Raw genomic sequence first — 18,209 nt, 5'->3', positions numbered from 1 at the left:
AGTTGTAATGGTTAACTACATTTGTAAGAAGCTGGGCATGAGTAATATATTTGCTCTGGCGTGAATGGGAATGTTAAAGCAAAAGGGTAAAGAAGGCAACCTAGGCACTAATTCTCGATAGGGCTGGAGGCTGATTGTTGAGTTTGATCGGTTAGAGTCTTTTTCTTAATCTGTTCTTTCTCTTTCATTTTTATTTTTTGTTTTTTTAATGTGGTTTGTATTCCTCTAATATATATAAAGCTATTGGGACTGGAGGTTTCGCAATTCTTGTGTGAAGCTCCGCAACAGATCGAGCTCTGTTCTCTTCTCTTTTCTTTTCCTTGTTCTAATTATAATTGACAATTTGCAGTGACTTGCTTTGCAGCATTTGAAGTACTTTGCTGCATAGATTCACTGAAATATGTATGCAAATGATGCTTTGTTCTCCCTCTTACAATGGCTATCCTGTAAAATCAGAGAGTCATTTATGTATTAAACACCTCCTTCCATGCTTATTTTTACATGGAGATTCTTCTCAGTTCACAAAATTCAAAGTATGATAATGAATGATTAGGGGTAATCATAGTCCAAAATTTGGTCAAAACCACCGAAATTTCAGATTTTTTGCCAACCAAGATGAAACCTGGGGGCAAAGTATTCCTCCCAGGTTTTGACCCATGTCAGTCAAAACGTTCACCAAATCTCGACCATCTTGATTGTATCGACCATTTCGGACCGTTTTGGTCCATCTTCTTTCTTTAAATTACTTAGTTTTGACGAGATGTGTATATTTTTTTCTCAAATCTCATCACGGTACCACCCATCCATTTTCTCAAATTTGACCTCAGAGTCAACTTTTTGGCTTCAAATTCCTATTTCTCCCTCAAATACTTAACACTGCTTTAGTCCTTTGTCAACAAAAATCCACTTTGTTGGATTGTTGGATTAAACACACCTTGAAGTTATTTATGTGTATCCATCCCAAAATTTTGATTTCTTGGTAGTTGATGCATCCAAAAGTGTTTGTTCTTTTCAAGTCAATATATGTTTTTTTCAAGTCAATGTATGTTCACTTGAGGAGCATGATCTATGAACTTATGTTGTTAAACCTTCTTTTCTTTTTTTTTCTTTTTTTTTTTTTTTTTTTTTTTTTTTTTTTTTTTTTTTGGGGTGCTAGTAATTTTTTTTTTTAATTTTAAAAATTCATTTCATATAATGTATTTTGAAATAAAAAATAGCATTTCTACATGATAAATGACATTGAGTCTAATATATGTGAGACACCATCACTCGATCTACATTCTAATGGTGTCGAATTTATTCATCTGTAGTCAGTTATTTATTTAAATTATTTAAAAGTTATTAAATATATACTATAATTATTTAAAAATGATAAAAAATAAAAAAAAAAAAACCAATTAATTTATGTTTTATACTTTAAAATAGTGGAATATTAGTACAAAAATGCATGTGTTTATTGGTTTGGTTTACGATGATGATGTTTATGTTATGTTTTTTAATTAAAATACTTATGTTACAATTTACCACTCTTTGTATTTTTTGAAACAGGCACACTTCTCTCAACTTAGGATATGAATTAGTGCTTTTAGTTGGTTCTTTATGCAAAATACCTCTTCCATTGGGTTGCTTATGCTTTAATAGGGTGTACGCAAAACCTCAAAACAGGGCCGAAACCACCCATCGAGATGTCCTAGAAAAATTCCCAGGTTTCCATCAAGTTGGTGGAAATTCCGACCCCACCTTGGTTTCGAGGGTGGTCTAAACTGATATTTCGAACCTTGGGGGTAATGTACTGAATTTATTAAAAATCTAGTTCTTCCTCCGAATATTGCATAGCAGTTTGGGATTAAGTAGAATGTAATGGCATTTGGAAATCAATGGAACATACTTGCTTCCATTAGCTAGGAATAGCTAGTAAAATCTACTTTTCCATGACATGTTAAATATTTATTTGCGCAACTATTTTTTTCGCGTCATTTATTGTTTATTTTTTGAATTTTGACATTGTTGCATCTGAATCTTACTACTTACACTTCCTACCCTGGTTTTCAGTTGTAAGGTCACTGGAAAATACTTGTGTGTTTTTCCATTTTATTCGATTCCTGACTAATAAAAAAAATTCCTGACTGACCTACATTTTTTCATTACAGAGCTTCTCTGCGCAACTGGAGAGAGATATCTTGTCTTCAGGTTACAAGCTTGAGTTCTTGCTGCCTGTTTTGATGCTTTCCTTATTCACTGGTTGCCCTTCTAATTTATTTTTGCCCCCCCCCCCCCCCCTGCAAACTTTTCATTAAGCCAAAAGTGAAATCTGGGTAATTGGAAAGGAATACTCCATGGTCAGGAGTTGTCTGGATGTGTACACATACTGTGGCTGGGCAGAGTTGGTGCTATCAAGGTGACATAGCCCCCAAATTGACAGCCAGTCTTCAGGATCACTTAGGTTGAATTCAGCAGTAAATTAGGGCTTCAAACACCCTATGATTAGGTTTTCTAGGATAATTCAGAGGTGAGCAGCAGATGATTAGAGCTATTTACACCCTGTGGCTACGGTTTCTAGAGGTCTAGGGTATTATAGAGGTCTAAGGTATTTTAGGATTGAAGAAGTAGAATAGAGTTCAGCCAGTAGGTTTAGGGTTAGGGTTTTAATAAATTAAGTCTGAATTCTATTATCTGAATATTCAGACTTAATTTCAGAATTCTAGGGTTTTCTCAATTTTTGGGTTTCTACAGGATGGTCTAGGGTTAGGGTTAGGGTCGAATGTTAAGGTAGGTGAGAGGGATAGGTATCATAGAAAGAATGGGTTTTGGATGAATGGTTAGGGAGAAATAGGTAATTGAAGTTCTAAGGTGTTAGGGTTCTTTCTTCTTCTTCTTTTCATTTTTTTTTTTTTTAAGGGTTTAGGTGAGCGGAAGGGGTGGTGAATGGGGATCGAGTGTGAGTGAGGTGAAGGGGAAGGTGGTCCTAAGAAGGTAAGGAAATTTGGGGTGGGTTTAGAAGATATAGGAGAGCTTGAGTTTTGGGAGGGTTGGGAAAATCCTGGGTTTCCTATGCTCCTGCAGGGAGAAAAGAAGAAGAAGAAGAAATAGAAAAGAAAGGGGCTGGGGAATGAAAGGGAATGATGGAATATGGTAGAAAGGGGTGGGGGAAGTGGGAGGGACTTGCGATAGGGGAGTGAGGGGCTGTAGTTGCAGAATTTAGGGTTGGGAGATGGGGGCGAGAGGCTGCGGATGGGAGAAGAAAAGGGAGGGTGGGGGCTGTGGTGAGGTTTGGCTTTACTTACTTGAAGATGACAATGGAGGCTTGAAGAACTTGAATTCTGCGGAAACTTATAAACACTCACAGCCGCAACTCTTCCTGCCTAGGGACGGCCCACAACTTCACTCCTCAATATCCTTCAATCACGTATTTTATTATTCATCAACTTGCCTGGTTTACATGTGAATGGCTCTATTTATAGCCTCCGCAATGAAGGATTTCCTAATAGGACTCAGCAAACAGGGAGTTCTATTTGGAATAAAAATCATACTCACACTATGACTCAACTAGGAAACTAATTAAAGAAATAATTCTTTTATAAGGACTCCTAAATAAAAAATAATTGCAGAATTTAAAGAAAATCCTAACTTAAGAAGGAATCCGATCTGAAATAAGATTCCAACTTGATTCTCATTCTTGGACTGGGACTGTCATGACTGAAAAAACAGGGACTCAAATAACAAAGTAAAACTAAATTTGGACCCCTAGACTTATGCTGCATCGAACCAGACCAATTGGGACTTAAAAGGGGGTTGCAAAATGACCAAAGATCTTATTTGGTTATTATTTCTATGCCATTCCTGGTTTCTAGAAGTTAGTTTCTGGTTTAGTACTCATGCATGTGCCTGAATTACAAAGCGTAGTAGACTCCTAATTGTGGTTCCTCTGTTACATATTGTCATTTATTTTTGTGGCACTAAATAAATGACTCTTGTTAGAATTTTTTTTTTTTTTTTTTTTTTTTTTTTCTCATCCATATCTTTCTTTGGGACATTTTCCCACAGGTTGAGTCTCATTTATTCTCTAATTTTAGCAATTTTCATATACACAATGCATGGATAGCCTTTCTTTCTCTTTATGCTTCAAGATTGATATACTTATGATAAATTGTGCTAAATTGTTGATGCTATTATTTTTATTGTATTGGCATAGACATGTCAGCATTCAAGGCAGCAAATCCTGATGCTGTTTTTGAAGATTTTATTAGATGGCACTCTCCTCGTGATTGGGAAAATGAGGAAATCAAAGAGAAAGGAACATCTATAGAAAGATTAAAAGATGGATGGCCTCCTCGAGGAAGGCTTTCAGAGAGAATGTCTGAAAATGGAAATTCTTGGAGGCAAATTTGGAATGAAGCACCTCCTTTGCCAGCTTCTGAGCAGAAGCCTCTTCTTGATCCGGATCGTGAAGGAGAAAAGGTACACATTTGCTATTCAGTATTCACTATTTGCATTTCCAATATTATTCTATCAGTCTCTTAGAACCTCTAGTCAGTGTTGATCCAGAAAATGGGGGCGTGACCCAAGATGTTTGCCTATTTAGACCATTCATTATGTGAAACAATTGGATAAACCAAATGAAAGCTAATGCAGGAGCATTTGATTTCAACACTCGATCAATCCTGCATCAGTTTGGTGTTCAAGCCTAATTTGGCCATGAATTCCTTTGTTTTCTAAACCAGATTGTACTTGCTTAATGGAAAGACATATATTCTATTCATAGTTGAAAGGCTTAGGCTCTGAAAAAGTATAGTTTAAATTTATGTTTGTCTGACATGTATAAACATAAATAGATGTGTTTGATATGATCTATGACTTCTATTTCTCATTAAAATAAATTAATATGAGCATAAGTTCATGAATAGTTCAAGGGTTGTTTACGATTTATTAACATAAACTATTAATATTTGTTTATCTGAATCCATTAGCGAACATGTGCTCTTCTTACTTAAGTAGGGGTAAAATGGTAAAGTTCACAAATAAGAACATAACTTTACATTTCTCTCTCCAACCTCCACCTTGCTCCCTCTTCTCTTTTATCATAATTTAGGGGTAGCAAAACTAGCCCAAACCAATATGTTTAAATAAATTGGTCAAAACTGAAGTGAACCAGCCAAGTAGGGTGAAACATCAAAATCAGACCAACCCAAAACCAAACTGAAACCAACCCATAATACTTATATTATTCACCCAGCTATTATTTTTGGTTATATAATGTATTGCATCTAGTAGTAACCAAACAGTTGGTGTTTATAATTCATAACCTATAATTGCAATCGATTATCCATAAACAGGTCATAGCTATGAATACAAACCATGCCAAAGAGAGCTTTAGTGAAATTGTAGTTTACACAATCAGTGTGAAATGCGTTCTCTACAACTGGTGACAACATCATGAATCCTGATTATGAATTTATGATACTGTTGTCAGATTCCCTATTTAGTTGATGGGGCCCAATGTTGCATGTTTCCTTATTCTCAACCATAGTACAAAAACTCATGAAATTGACCAGATTTTGCTAATTTTGACCTGGATGAGATTGAGATATAATGGCGAGACCAAAATGGTCAAATCTCGCCGATATCTCAGTATTATCGGAACAAGTTGCAAATTTTGGTTTTTCAAGCCAATGCCGCACAGACCAAATGATGATTGACACCATTGCAGAGGCTGATCCAGTTTACCATGGCCCCACACCCTATGAGATCATAATTCTAATGCGAAGGTTAATTATAAAAGATATACATAAATATGATAATAAATTAATAACCTATATATATGACTCATGCTAATTTGAATCCTTGCAGGTTGACTTTCGTCTGTTTTGTCCTTTGACTGTAAATACTAGGTTTTCTCTTCATTAAGGTTCAGTTTGAATTGTGAGAGTCCAAAAGAAAGTATTGTTTGATCAACTCCACGTTTTAGGACTGATTGCTATTATGATATAGGAATTGGTCTTATCTTTTGAGATTCTATCTGCTAGTTGGACTATTGCCAAATAAACATACAAACAGACCAATTGACTGCTAGTTATTCTTGTGATTCCAAATTTCCTACGAAGGGAAAGGGTGAAGAGATTAAGAGAACCTTTCAGTCCCAGATATGAACGTTCCTTCGTTGTTTACTCAATCGTTTAGATTCCAAAAGAGAATTCTTTCTTACAAGATGTTGAATGTTTCCAGTCAAGTCTTTGTAACTTTGCACTGACAACGATAAATTAATTTCTTTAGGTGCTTCATTACTTGGAAACACTAAGACCGCATCAGCTGCTTGAGCAAATGGTGTGTGCTTCCTTCAAAGTATCTGCTGACACACTAAATCAGACCTCTTTTGGTGGTCTAAAACAGATGATGACTAGAATGGATCAGCTGTACCTGACAATAGCATCCATTTCGAAGCCTTTGCAAGGTGCATACTGTCTTCCCATTTATCTGTATCTATTTGCAGTTGGTTTTTCTCACAAAGTGCAAGCTTCTGCGAGTTTGACTGCTTTATGTGTGTATGACAGCAAGTGCTATGCATGAGAGGCTTGAGATGATAGAGGACCTGAGGAGATTATGTGTTATCTTTGGACATGTGGAGAAGCTACTAATCCTTGCAGCTTCCATGCATCGTAGGCTATCTCAATCCCCACGTCTTTCAGAAGCAATATTTGCTGACTGTTACAGTTATTATAGTCCAAGAATGGGGACAGGCGAATTAGGCAGCACCATTCAGAAGGTATTACACGACACAACTATCTTTGGTGATAGAAATTCTTTTGTTGAAGTATACGTAAATTTGGAGTTTACAGTTCACGTGAACAGTGTTTTTACTGTTCACGTGAACAGTAAAAACAGCTTTTACTGTTCACGTGAATAGTATTTTGATGTTGTTTTTATTATATTTTCTATTTCTAATGTGAGAATCTTGCTACATAAGTTTTGGGAATTTTTTAGAAAGCATAGTTTCTATTTTGGTGGTAGTTTCTATTTTCAGAACTTTCTATTTTAGGAGTTAGGAAGTTACTAAAGCTGTAATATTTTGTTTCCTTCTTATAGAGGACAATTACTTGTCTCTTAAGTTGTATTAGATTCATTAGAAGCTATAAATAAAAGTGCTCTGTGACTCTAGACTCTTTAACTAAGAATCACAGGTCTTTTCTACTAGTTCTTCATCTCTCTTCTCTTCTTCTTCTTCTCTCTTTTCTTTGTTCAAGTTCAACTGCTATTTTGATTGTTTAAAGCTTGTTTTCTAACATGGCATCAGAGCTTTTTTGAATCAAAATAGTGTTGTTCTCAATATTCTCTTCTGAAATTCTTTTTTTTCTGTTTCCTTGGTCTGCAGCCACCTAATGCTGTATATTATGGACTGTTAGATCATATATTCATGTGAACTGATCTTCTCTACCTATTACCTTACTCTTACACGTTCCAGAACTTGGATACCTTTGTTACCTCTCTCTTTTTTTTCTCCTATTTTGTCCTAAGGTTGCAGAAATTTTATTTCTGCTCATTCTACTTCAAGTTTTGGAAAACTGATTTGAGTGCTATCTACCTCAGTTTAATGTCTTCACTTACACGTGACTCAATCATGAGTACGGCTGAATCAAAAGGATCTCAAGGAGATCATGTAAACATTCAAATTACATCTATCAAGCTCAAAGGTAGTTCTAATTACTTGTTGTGGTCACAAGCGGTTCGGGTGTACATACTTGCAAAAGGTAAGCTTAAGTTCATTGAGGATGAACCTCCTGCTGAGGCTGACAAATCCTATTTTAGTTGGATCCAAGATGATGCAATCATCAAAATTTGGATGTGGAATAGTATGGCACCTGATATTGCAGCGAATGTTATGTTCCATAAGACTGCAAAGAGAATATGGGATGATTTGCAAGAGACTTATTCCCAAGCTAAAAATATGACTCGAATTTTTAGTATTTATGAAAAGCTATTTCAATTTCAGCAAGCTGACAAGTCTCTGCAGGATTATTACAACTCCTTTAAAGGCATGATGGAGGAGTTGAATGTCTTTCAACCTCTCACCACTGATATAGAGAAGCTAAAGGCCCAACGGAATGAATTTTTTGTGTCTAAGTTTCTTGCGGGATTGAACCCCGAACTGAAATCAGTCAAAGGACATCTTCTTGCTGGTGAGCATGTCCCTAATCTTAGTGAAGCATATTCTAGACTTCAACGTATTGCCTTGCCTGAAGGGAGTTCTCCAAACAAAAGTTCTAAAGGAGAAAATTCAGCCTTCACTACCTCTTATGGAAGGGGACGTGGTCGTGGTTCAGGGGGAGTTAGTAGGTCTTTTGGAGGTCGTGGTGTTCAACTGTCTGATAAGACATCTCGACTTTGTACTCATTGCGGTAAAACAGGGCACTTAGTGGAAGCTTGTTGGGCCAAACATGGAAAACCGTGGGGGCCAAGCACCTTGCCAATCATGCCATTTCGATGGTGGTACCGATACTGTAGCAAACAACGATAGTGGTTCTGGATCTTCTTCAGGGGACTTGTCTAAGACTCTAAGAGATGATGTAAGCCAAATCCTTTGCCGATTGCAAAATATTGAAACTGGCGCTTTGACATCCACTAGTACTTTTGCTGCCACACTTTCTCATGCAGGTAACACAACACTTCTCACTTCTACTCCCACCCCTTGGATCATCGATTCAGGGGCCTCTTCCCATATGACTGGTAAGTCATCACTTTTTAGCTCTTTTTCTAAATCTACCACTAAAAATTCTATTGTCATAGCTAATGGGACTTCCACACCTATTCTAGGCTCTGGAAGTGTTTCTCCTACACCTTCTCTTACTTTATCATCCGTACTTCATGTTGCTAACTTTCCTTTTAACTTATTTTCTGTTAGTCAATTAACTAAAGCACTAAACTGCTCTGTGACTTTTACTCCCACTTATTGTGTTTTCTAGGACCTTCACACGAGGAAGACGATTGGTGGAGGGTGTGAAAGGAACGGACTCTACTATCTGGACTATGCTACCCCTATTGCGGCTCTTTCTGATGATTGTGTAGATGCTCTCCAGTGGCACTGTCGTTTAGGCCATTTGTCTTTACCTAGATTAAAATTTTTTATTTCCTTCTTTTAAATCAGTGTCTAGATTAAATTGTGAAGCGTGTGAGTTAGGGAAGCATCATCGTGCCACCTATCCTCCACGCTCTATCTCTCGTAGTGAGTCCTTATTTTCTCTTGTTCATTCCAATATTTGGGGCCCTTGTAGAATTAGTAATAGGCATGGTTTTCGATATTTTGTTACTTTTGTGGACGATTTCTCCCGTCTTACATGGTTGTATATTTTGAAGGATCGGACAGAGTTCTTAACTACATTTAAAAGTTTTATTCATGAAATTCGGACTCAATTTTCTCTTCCTATTAAAATTTTTCGGTCTGATAATGCTTTAGAATATGTGCAACATGATATATCTAACTTGTGTGATTCTCTTGGAATGATTCATCAAACCAGTTGTTCATTCACTCCCCAACAAAATGGAGTGGCTGAACGCAAAAATGGTCACCTCTTGGAGGTTGCACGCGCTATTTTGATTCAGATGAATGTTCCAAAGAGTTACTGGTGTGATGCAATTTTGACTGCTGGTCATTTAATTAACCGCATGCCTATGACCTTGCTTTCTGAAAAATCTCCTTTTTCAATTGTTTTTCCCAATAGAGAACCGTTTTCAGTTCCACCCAAAATTTTTGGTTGTGTGTGTTTTGTTCACATACCACATCCTTTGGATAAACTTTCCCCCCGTTCTATTAAGTGTATTTTTCTTGGGTACTCACGCACTCAAAAAGGTTTTCGTTGTTATGATCCGGTTCTTCGCAAACAATTTACAAGTGCGGATGAGACCTTTTTTGAAGACACTCCTTATTATCTAAGTCAATCTGTGTCTGTTCAAAATGTTTTGGATGATACTCCTCTTATTCCCTCTTTAGTTCCTTCCACTAGCAATGTTCCTCTACAGGTTTATCAGCAAAGACATAAGTTGCCAGAACATATTGTGGATAGTAGAGTTCCTCCTAACAATATTAGCGGCTCTCCTTTAGTGGAGCCTGAAGCTGGCCCTACGGATGTTCCTTCTTCATCCTCTCCACCGGCGGATTCTTCTACTGGGGATCCCACTCTGCCTTCAGATGACTTACCAATTGCTTTAAGGAAAGGTACTCGTACTTGCACTTTACACTCTAACATTGTTTATCCTGATTTCAATTTTGTTTCTACCTCTCATCTCCCTCCTAGCTTTCGTTGCCTTGCTTTGTCTATGTCTTCCGTTCATATTCCAACCCATCATACCGAAGCTCTTAAAATTCCTGGCTGGAAAGCCGCTATGGATGTGGAAATGGATGCTTTACATTCTTGTCATACATGGTCTTTAGTCAACTTACCTCCTGGGAAAGATGTGGTCCGCTGTCGGTGGGTGTATACAATTAAGTACCATTCTGATGGTACGGTTGAAAGGCTTAAGGCTCGCTTGGTGGCTAAGGGCTATACACAAACATATGGTGTAGATTATTTTGAGACTTTTTCTCCTGTGGCAACTGGCAAGACTTAATTATGTCCGTGTCTTGATTACTTTGGCTGTGAATTATGATTGGACTCTTTTTCAGCTTGACATAAAAAATGCATTCTTATATGGTGATCTTCATGAAGAAGTTTACATGGAGCAACCTCCAGGGTATGTTGCTCAGGGGGAGTACAATGTTCGTGTTTGCAGGCTTCATAAAGCGATTTATGGACTCAAACAGTCTCCACGGGCTTGGTTTGAGAAATTTAGCAATACTGTGGAGTCTTTTGGTTTTGTACAGTGTTATTCTGATCACTCTATGTTTGTTAGACGGCAGGGTGATTGTGTTGTCATTATGGCAGTTTATGTTGATGATATTGTCCTTTCAGGCAATGATGTTGATGCAATCCATACGGTTAAGGCACACTTACAAAAATCTTTCCAAACCAAAGATTTAGGTGATCTACAATATTTCTTGGGGATTGAAGTGATCCGCAATAAAAAAAGGAGTAAGTTTGTCACAAAGAAAGTATGTGTTAGATCTTTTGACTGAGACTGGCATGCTTGCTTCTAAACCTAGTGACATTCCCATGGATCCTCAGTTGAAGTTAGGACGTGATGATGGTGACTTGTTAGATGATGTCCATCGTTACAGGAGTCTTATTGGGAAACTTATTTTATCTTACTGTTACTCGTCCTGATATTTCTTATTCTGTTGGTGTGTTGAGTCAGTTTATGCAGTCTCTTAGGAAGGCTCATTGGGATGCAGCGATGAGAGTGCTTCGGTACCTCAAGAGTGCGCCCGGAAAAGGGCTCATCTATCGACCAAATCGGAGTATGGACTTGGTTGCCTTTTCTGATGCAGATTGGGCTGGATCCGTCATTGATCGCCGGTCAACCACAGGTTATTGTACTTTTCTTGGTGGAAATCTTGTGACTTGGAAGAGTAAGAAACAGTCCACCATTGCTCGATCTAGTGCTGAAGCTGAGTATAGGGCTATGGCCCACACCGCTGCTGAATTGATGTGGCTTCGTTCATTGTTAGAGGAAATAGGATTTCCAGTTTCTGCCCCTATGAAAATGTTTTGTGATAATCAGGCAGCCACTTACATTGCTAGTAATCCAGTGTTCCATGAGAGAACGAAGCATATAGAGGTAGATTGTCACTTTGTGCGTGATGCAGTGAAGAAGAAGCTTATAACAACTCCTTTTGTGAGCTCTACTGACCAACTAGCTGATTTGTTCACCAAAGCTCTGTTCAGACCAAGTTTTCAGTCTATCTGTTGCAAGCTGGGCATGGGAGATTTGTATGCTCCAGCTTGAGGGGGAGTGTCGAAGTATACGTAAATTTGGAGTTTACTGTTCACGTGAACAGTGTTTTTACTGTTCATGTGAACAGTAAAAACAGCTTTTACTGTTCATGTGAATAGTATTTTGATGTTGTTTTTTATTATATTTTCTATTTCTAATGTGGGAATTTTGCTACATAAGTTTTGGGAGTTTTTTAGAAAGCATAGTTTCTATTTTGGTGGTAGTTTCTATTTTCAAAACTTTCTATTTTAGGAGTTAGGAAGTTATTAAAGCTGTAATATTTTGTTTCCTTCTTCTAGAGGACAATTACTTGTCTCTCAAGTTGTATTAGATTCATTAGAAGCTATAAATAAAAGTGTTCTGTGATTCTAGACTCTTTAGCTAAGAATCACAGGTCTTTTCTACGAGTTCTTCATCTCTCTTCTCTTCTTCTTCTTCTCTCTTTTCTTTGTTCAAGTTCAACTGCTATTTTGATTGTTTAAAGCTTGTTTTCTAACATCTTTGAACTGCCATCCTCTAAGGCTGTAATATGGCAATAAGAAGACTGCAAGTTTATGTGCTGAGTGGAACTAAGCATATGCTAGGTTCCATCAAGGAGATCAATCACATTATTATATTATGAACAGAGACATACATGTCTAGGTGTTGCCTAGGCATCTAGACTCTTTCTTGGGTTGAAGACAACAATATGCCTTGTTGACACATCCCTAGTTTACTTCAATCACTTTTATGATTATTACTTGTTTTTGGATGAATATGCCTATATTATATCATTTGTTTTGTTTATCAGATTTTGGTTTCCTTAGGTTAGTATTAATATAATTATCATATTGTATTGATATGGTTTCTTTGTGGCATATAAGCATAATTATATGAAAGTATCATTGCTCTTGCATATATTCGTATTGCATGCCTGGAGCGTGTTATTGGAAGCCTTAACACCTAGATGCGCCCTCCAACACCCTGCGTCACCGTGAAACTATGCTGAGCGGTCAAAAGCATCTGTTCTGTGATATTATATTGTCAGTCATGAGGGTCCCCAGCATGGCATTGCCTGCAACTCTAGGTCAGGCACGTTCTGTGAGCCAAAATATAACAATGATGACCAAAATTTTCCACAATCCCATGGATGCAGGAATGCAGTGGTTGGCAGTCTCTTTTCTGAAAATTACTATAAGAGTTCCAGAGAAGTGGTTGGCTGATGCATATTCAGCAGGGTTACAGGCATTTTAGTAAATTTTGTAGTATTGGCTGATGTACTGGTCCAATGTATCAGGATTCCTGAATGACCAAAATCATTCATCAACAAATGACTAGGTTAATTCCAATGAATGGACAAGATAGTTTGATTACAATTTGTGCTACATTATTTATTGCTTGCCCTGTCATGACTAGCATTCCAACCCAATTCATCAGACCAATATGTGCTAAAATATAGGATGGTCAGGCTCCAGTCAGGATCCTTTAGCATCCTAGATGAGTTAACCTATCATTCCAGATCATCTCAGATGGGCAAAAATAGAATAGTTGGTAGGCAACCTGTACAGCCACCAGTCATTCCAAGTATCCTGGACGGGCCTGTCATACCTTTCAATGCTGCATCAAACTATAGAGAACTAAGACCAAATAGGCTGGGTCTGGGTTCTTTTCCATCTTGAAAAGGAAAATTGGACTTATTTTCTTGTTCTGGTTCTTGCTTAGGAGTTCAAAAAGAAGCAACAAGTGCGGAGGTATGAGAGACAAGCTGTGGAGAATCTGTTTACCCCACCCACTGCCAACCAGTCATGGAGAAAAGTTCTAAGCATGGGCAATCTTCTTCATGGCCATGAGCCAGTTGTGAGGGAAATTATCTTCTTCATTCAGGATACCAAGAGCCACGATCATTACGGGGAAAGTAGGAGCCACTATGAAGATATTGAGACACACCGGATGTACTTGTGTGGAACATCCAATGATCTCCGGGTAGCACATTCTGTCACCTCATGTGATTAAATTTTCTAGCATTTCTTCTTGTTATTCTTGTGTAATTATCTATGGAGAAATTTTATTTTATTTTCATTTGGAAAGATATATTGGAGAAGGTTTAAAAGGCTGATTCTTGTGTTTGTTTAATTAAGATACGGATCGAAAAAGATTTAAAGCAAACCAAAAGAGTAGAAACAATGCCAGCGCAAAGCCTTGAATCAAATGTTTATAATCTGTTATCATGATTAAGCACAATGGGTGTTTTGGATATTTTTCAGTGGACCCTGAGGTGAACAAATGTAGTGGATGAGCTTTAACTCTCAAAGTGAACACTGTTTCTGAATTCTCAAGTTCTGGTCCGTTATGAAAGCCAGAGACTAGAGATTATGTCTGCAGTGCAAAATGAAAATGTACTTGCTGTTTTGCTAATGTTCTATGAACTACATTTACAGTCTATTTTCACTTAGCCACGTGTGTGTTTTATTACTTTTATATGTGCACTGACACCTTTCAATTCAGCCTACCAAACTGGTATTGAAAATAAGTTCATAGATTTAATGATTTCTAGATCTCAATCTTGTTCTAACCATCCCATACCATAACATGATCGACCTCCTTGAGAATGCTTGTATCCATTTATTTGCAAGTCTTCTTATTTGATTCTTCTTTTCTGTGACATCAAATGAATGCCAAGCCCTGCTCATCTCCCCTCCCCCCCTAACATCACGCCGCAGAGTGTCTTTACTCCTTAGATTCTATCTTGAACATAAAATTCTGAAAGTGATGGTGGTGAAAGCTATCTATTTTTTCTCTTTCTTTTCTGGGTTGTGCATAACTGGTTTCAGGTACAACAGCAAGACCGGATACTAGTGATGGGAAGGATGAGTGAAACTGGGATCGGATACTCAGTTTCAGTGCCGCACCCCATGGACCTTACTTGTACCCAGATGGTTTTGGAATCCTCTGAAGTTCCTATAATCTGAAGGTTCAGCCATATTCAAGTGGAATAAGACTGAAACTCCTAAGAGAATCAGAGTGACCAATCTCAACAGGTCGCCCATCTATACACTGATCCTATATTTATAAACAGGTCAGTTAAGGTCATCTATGCATACCTAACAACCTTCCTTTTTCTTCCCTCCCTCCCCAATGTCCAATCTTGCTCATGAACAGTGCCATACTTGGATACTGTAATTACGAATTCTGGGTTTACCATGAAAAAGATAAGAACCTCACGTCGGAGAAGGGAACACAGACATGGACTGTTGGTCCTTGGTCGACATAATAAATGGACAGAAAAGAATTAGGGGACCCAATGAGTGAAGCAGCATCGACTGCTCCGTTGTCCTTATATGGGAAGATAGACGCAAGGTATGTAGCGTGTTTATTTCGTACCTGAGTCACATTTAGGAAAGAAGTTTACCTTGTTAGTGTTTCAGAAGAAATTCATTTTGACTATATGGTGGAGTAATGTTATCCTTTACCATCAAGGATAGAGGATTATGACTCTTAACTAATGAGTGAGACACCTTAGTCACGAGTGATGTCGACTGATGATGATGACACCCTTGAGTAGTCATTTTGTTTGTGATGAGGCTTATGGGAGAATTTTAATACCATCAATGTGCCCTCCTTGACAAGTACTAGTGACTTATCAAATATCTCATTGTTTTGATTTGCTTTATGAAGTACCTTGGATCCCAAGTAATCGACACCCATTTCCTCCACCTTCGGATGCTACTGCTGTTATTGAGGATGTAATGGAGCTCAAAGATGAGTTCTTGGATTATAGTTTTTGTTTTGTTTCTAGAGAAGGGAATGAGGGTGCTCATTCTCTAGCTCAAAGGGTTTTGCCCGTTTGGCCTATTTTCTCTCAAGAAGCTGGGGTTTCTCATGTCTAAATTTTCAAATCGTTTGCTTGGTTGTTTGAATGAAATGATTCCTATCAAAAAAATAAAAATCATAACAAGTTAAAATGGAACTGTAATTTCAAATCCAGTTGCTTTTCAAATCCAGATGAGAGAAACCTGTGTTCTGAGAAATCTGTCTACTATCTTAATGCCTCTAGTATCAACCTAGAGAGTTTAATATAATTCTGCTTTTGATCTGAAAAAAAGTTCTGTTTTGATCAACTATTTTAACAATCTAATAGTGTTTTTCTTTTCTTTCTTTCTTTTTTTTTTTGTCTTTCTGGGTCTGAATGTAGCCCTTATTGCTTGCCAATAATATTGCATTGACATGTTGAGTGCTACAAAATCATTTCTCTGAAAGAAATCAAAGGTAGAGACATAAGATGACCATAAAAAGAAATGGTAAAGATATCATTTTAATTTGACTATCTTTAACAATCATTCTCCTTCTCTTTTGTTGGATTGCAACCTGGTAAGTCTTTCCAACCTCGTATGAAGAGAAGCTTTATTGAGAAGAGCATCAGATTTATTAGATTTAGCATACCAACTAAGATTTCAATGGCTTGATTTCCTTCTCAGTTCTTGACCCTTTGTCACCCTTCCACCCTTCACATCTCTCCTTTGTTCCCTAGGATGTTTAGGGTACAACTCTAACAAGTGGATAATAAAATTAAATATCTTATAATCATGGGTATCAGCTGTAAGGATTAAGGAAGAACTTTAATTGATATATTAAACAGCCACTCAACATCAAGCTTTCTGATATGATTAAGCACCAACAAGGTTCTATTGGTGGAAGGGTCACTTGTCTTGTACATAAATTAATTATTTAATAGAGCAATTGAAGATTTATTGAATGATACCACTAGGAAATAAAGAAATGTTTGTTGTATATATCAATTTGAATCTATCATTATCCTTAGGTTTGGTCTTAGTCTCTCTTAGGCTCTAGGCTCTTAGGCTTCCAATATCTTATTTAAGTAAAATAATTCTTATGAATTCTTTCTAATAGTAATTTGTTATGCAAATCATTTACTAGGAAAATAAAAATAGTTTCATGCATTAAACTTTTCATGTCACTATTTACTGCTTTGATGAATTGCATATTACAAATTCGTGGGATATATCTTTTGTCACTTAACTCTATTATAGATTTGATAGGAGTCTCTCATATGGGCAAATCTTTCTTCCTATATACTTCATATGAGACCTCACACGTATTGTATTATAATATATATAATTAACTTAAATGATAAAAATGACTATTAAATCATTCAAGCAACTTGATTTCTAAAATTAAAATTTAATTAATTGACAAATGACTCTTTAATTTAGATTTAAATTCTCTGATTCTATTTTAATAATTATTTTGATTTGATTTGATTTTGACACCCTTAGCCTTAATTAGAAGTTAAGAATAAAGACATGACCATTACCCTCTCTTGGTTGACACACAAAAGTTATTTAACCAGACAATTATGGGTTTAATCCCAATAAACATTGGGTTTTTTTTTTTTTTTTTGGGGGGGGTTGTGGAGGTTGGGTTAACAAAGAACCATTATCTAATGCAACACTATTAAAGTGGTGGAATAATTAATAAAGGAAAATGATTTCTTATTAGTCTTTGATAACCTATTTATTCAATCTAGCTATAGCTTTGATTGCTTGTGGTTTTAAATAATTGAAAGGAATCAGTTGTGGTAGGGTCTATTGAGTATAATTTAAATTTGAATTTAGTATAGAAAATTGAGAAGAAATTTTTCTATGGAAATTTAGGGTGTATGAGGCATTGGATTCTATTGCTTTTAAAACATTAAATAATATATAAAAAAAAAAAATAAAAAACCAAGGAGATTGCATGAGCCATACGATGCAGCTACCATCTCTCCTTATATTTTAGTGGGTTATCATTTTGATGATAATGAAACATTCTTATAATAAGGTAAAGATCCCATTTTACAATAGCTTATAAGATTAGGTTTTAGAGTGACACCTTCAAGTCATATTTTCTGGATATATTATTACATTTTATGTACCAGTGATATCACTAATGATTTACTCTATTGGTTAACGAAAATCTTCTCCTAATACCTTGAAGTTTTGTATGAAATCAGCAAATGCTCTTCTGTGGGTATTTTATCTTATCTGACCATCACATTAGCAATGGCAAATGGATTCTCAAATTGTAACCCAATTGGTTAATCAACAAATTCGAATTCCCTCTCTCTGAGAATAGAGGACTGCACTTTGTATACATTTTCAACACAAATTTGTAGGAGTCCTTCGATTGACTCCTTCCTAATGTATGGTGAAGGAATGTGAGGACGAACACAATCCTCTAACCCTACAGATGTGCAGTAAATGCATCACACAAGCTGGTCTGTGAGGGAGACAATAAGAAGAGCGAGGTAGATACAATCATATGTGGTTCAGGGTTGGGGCTCAAAACTGATGAGAAGTTTGAAATACCAGGTA

The 18,209-nt window shown here is 36.8% G+C and overlaps 1 protein-coding gene across 1 annotated transcript in view; it reads left to right on the top strand.

Moving 5' to 3' along the window:
- LOC149028107 (Rab3 GTPase-activating protein catalytic protein) overlaps positions 1 to 15,821 on the top strand; it is a 76,872-nt gene extending 61,051 nt beyond the window's left edge. The window contains exons 18-22 of the mRNA XM_089168561.1: positions 2,151 to 2,190; positions 4,193 to 4,458; positions 6,271 to 6,448; positions 6,549 to 6,760; positions 13,561 to 15,821. Coding sequence (XP_089024687.1) covers positions 2,151 to 2,190; positions 4,193 to 4,458; positions 6,271 to 6,448; positions 6,549 to 6,760; positions 13,561 to 13,851 — 987 coding nt within the window. The 3' untranslated portion in view covers positions 13,852 to 15,821. The remainder of the gene's footprint in view (positions 1 to 2,150; positions 2,191 to 4,192; positions 4,459 to 6,270; positions 6,449 to 6,548; positions 6,761 to 13,560) is intronic.
- The last annotated feature ends 2,388 nt before the right edge of the window (positions 15,822 to 18,209 follow it).

This window comes from Hakea prostrata, chromosome 1 (genome assembly GCF_041222555.1).
Source record: "Hakea prostrata isolate BN-2017 chromosome 1, UWA_Hpros_2, whole genome shotgun sequence".
NCBI lineage: Eukaryota > Viridiplantae > Streptophyta > Magnoliopsida > Proteales > Proteaceae > Hakea > Hakea prostrata.
The sequence above is the reverse complement of the archived record's forward strand: the minus strand, read 5'-3'. Positions and strand labels throughout refer to the sequence as shown.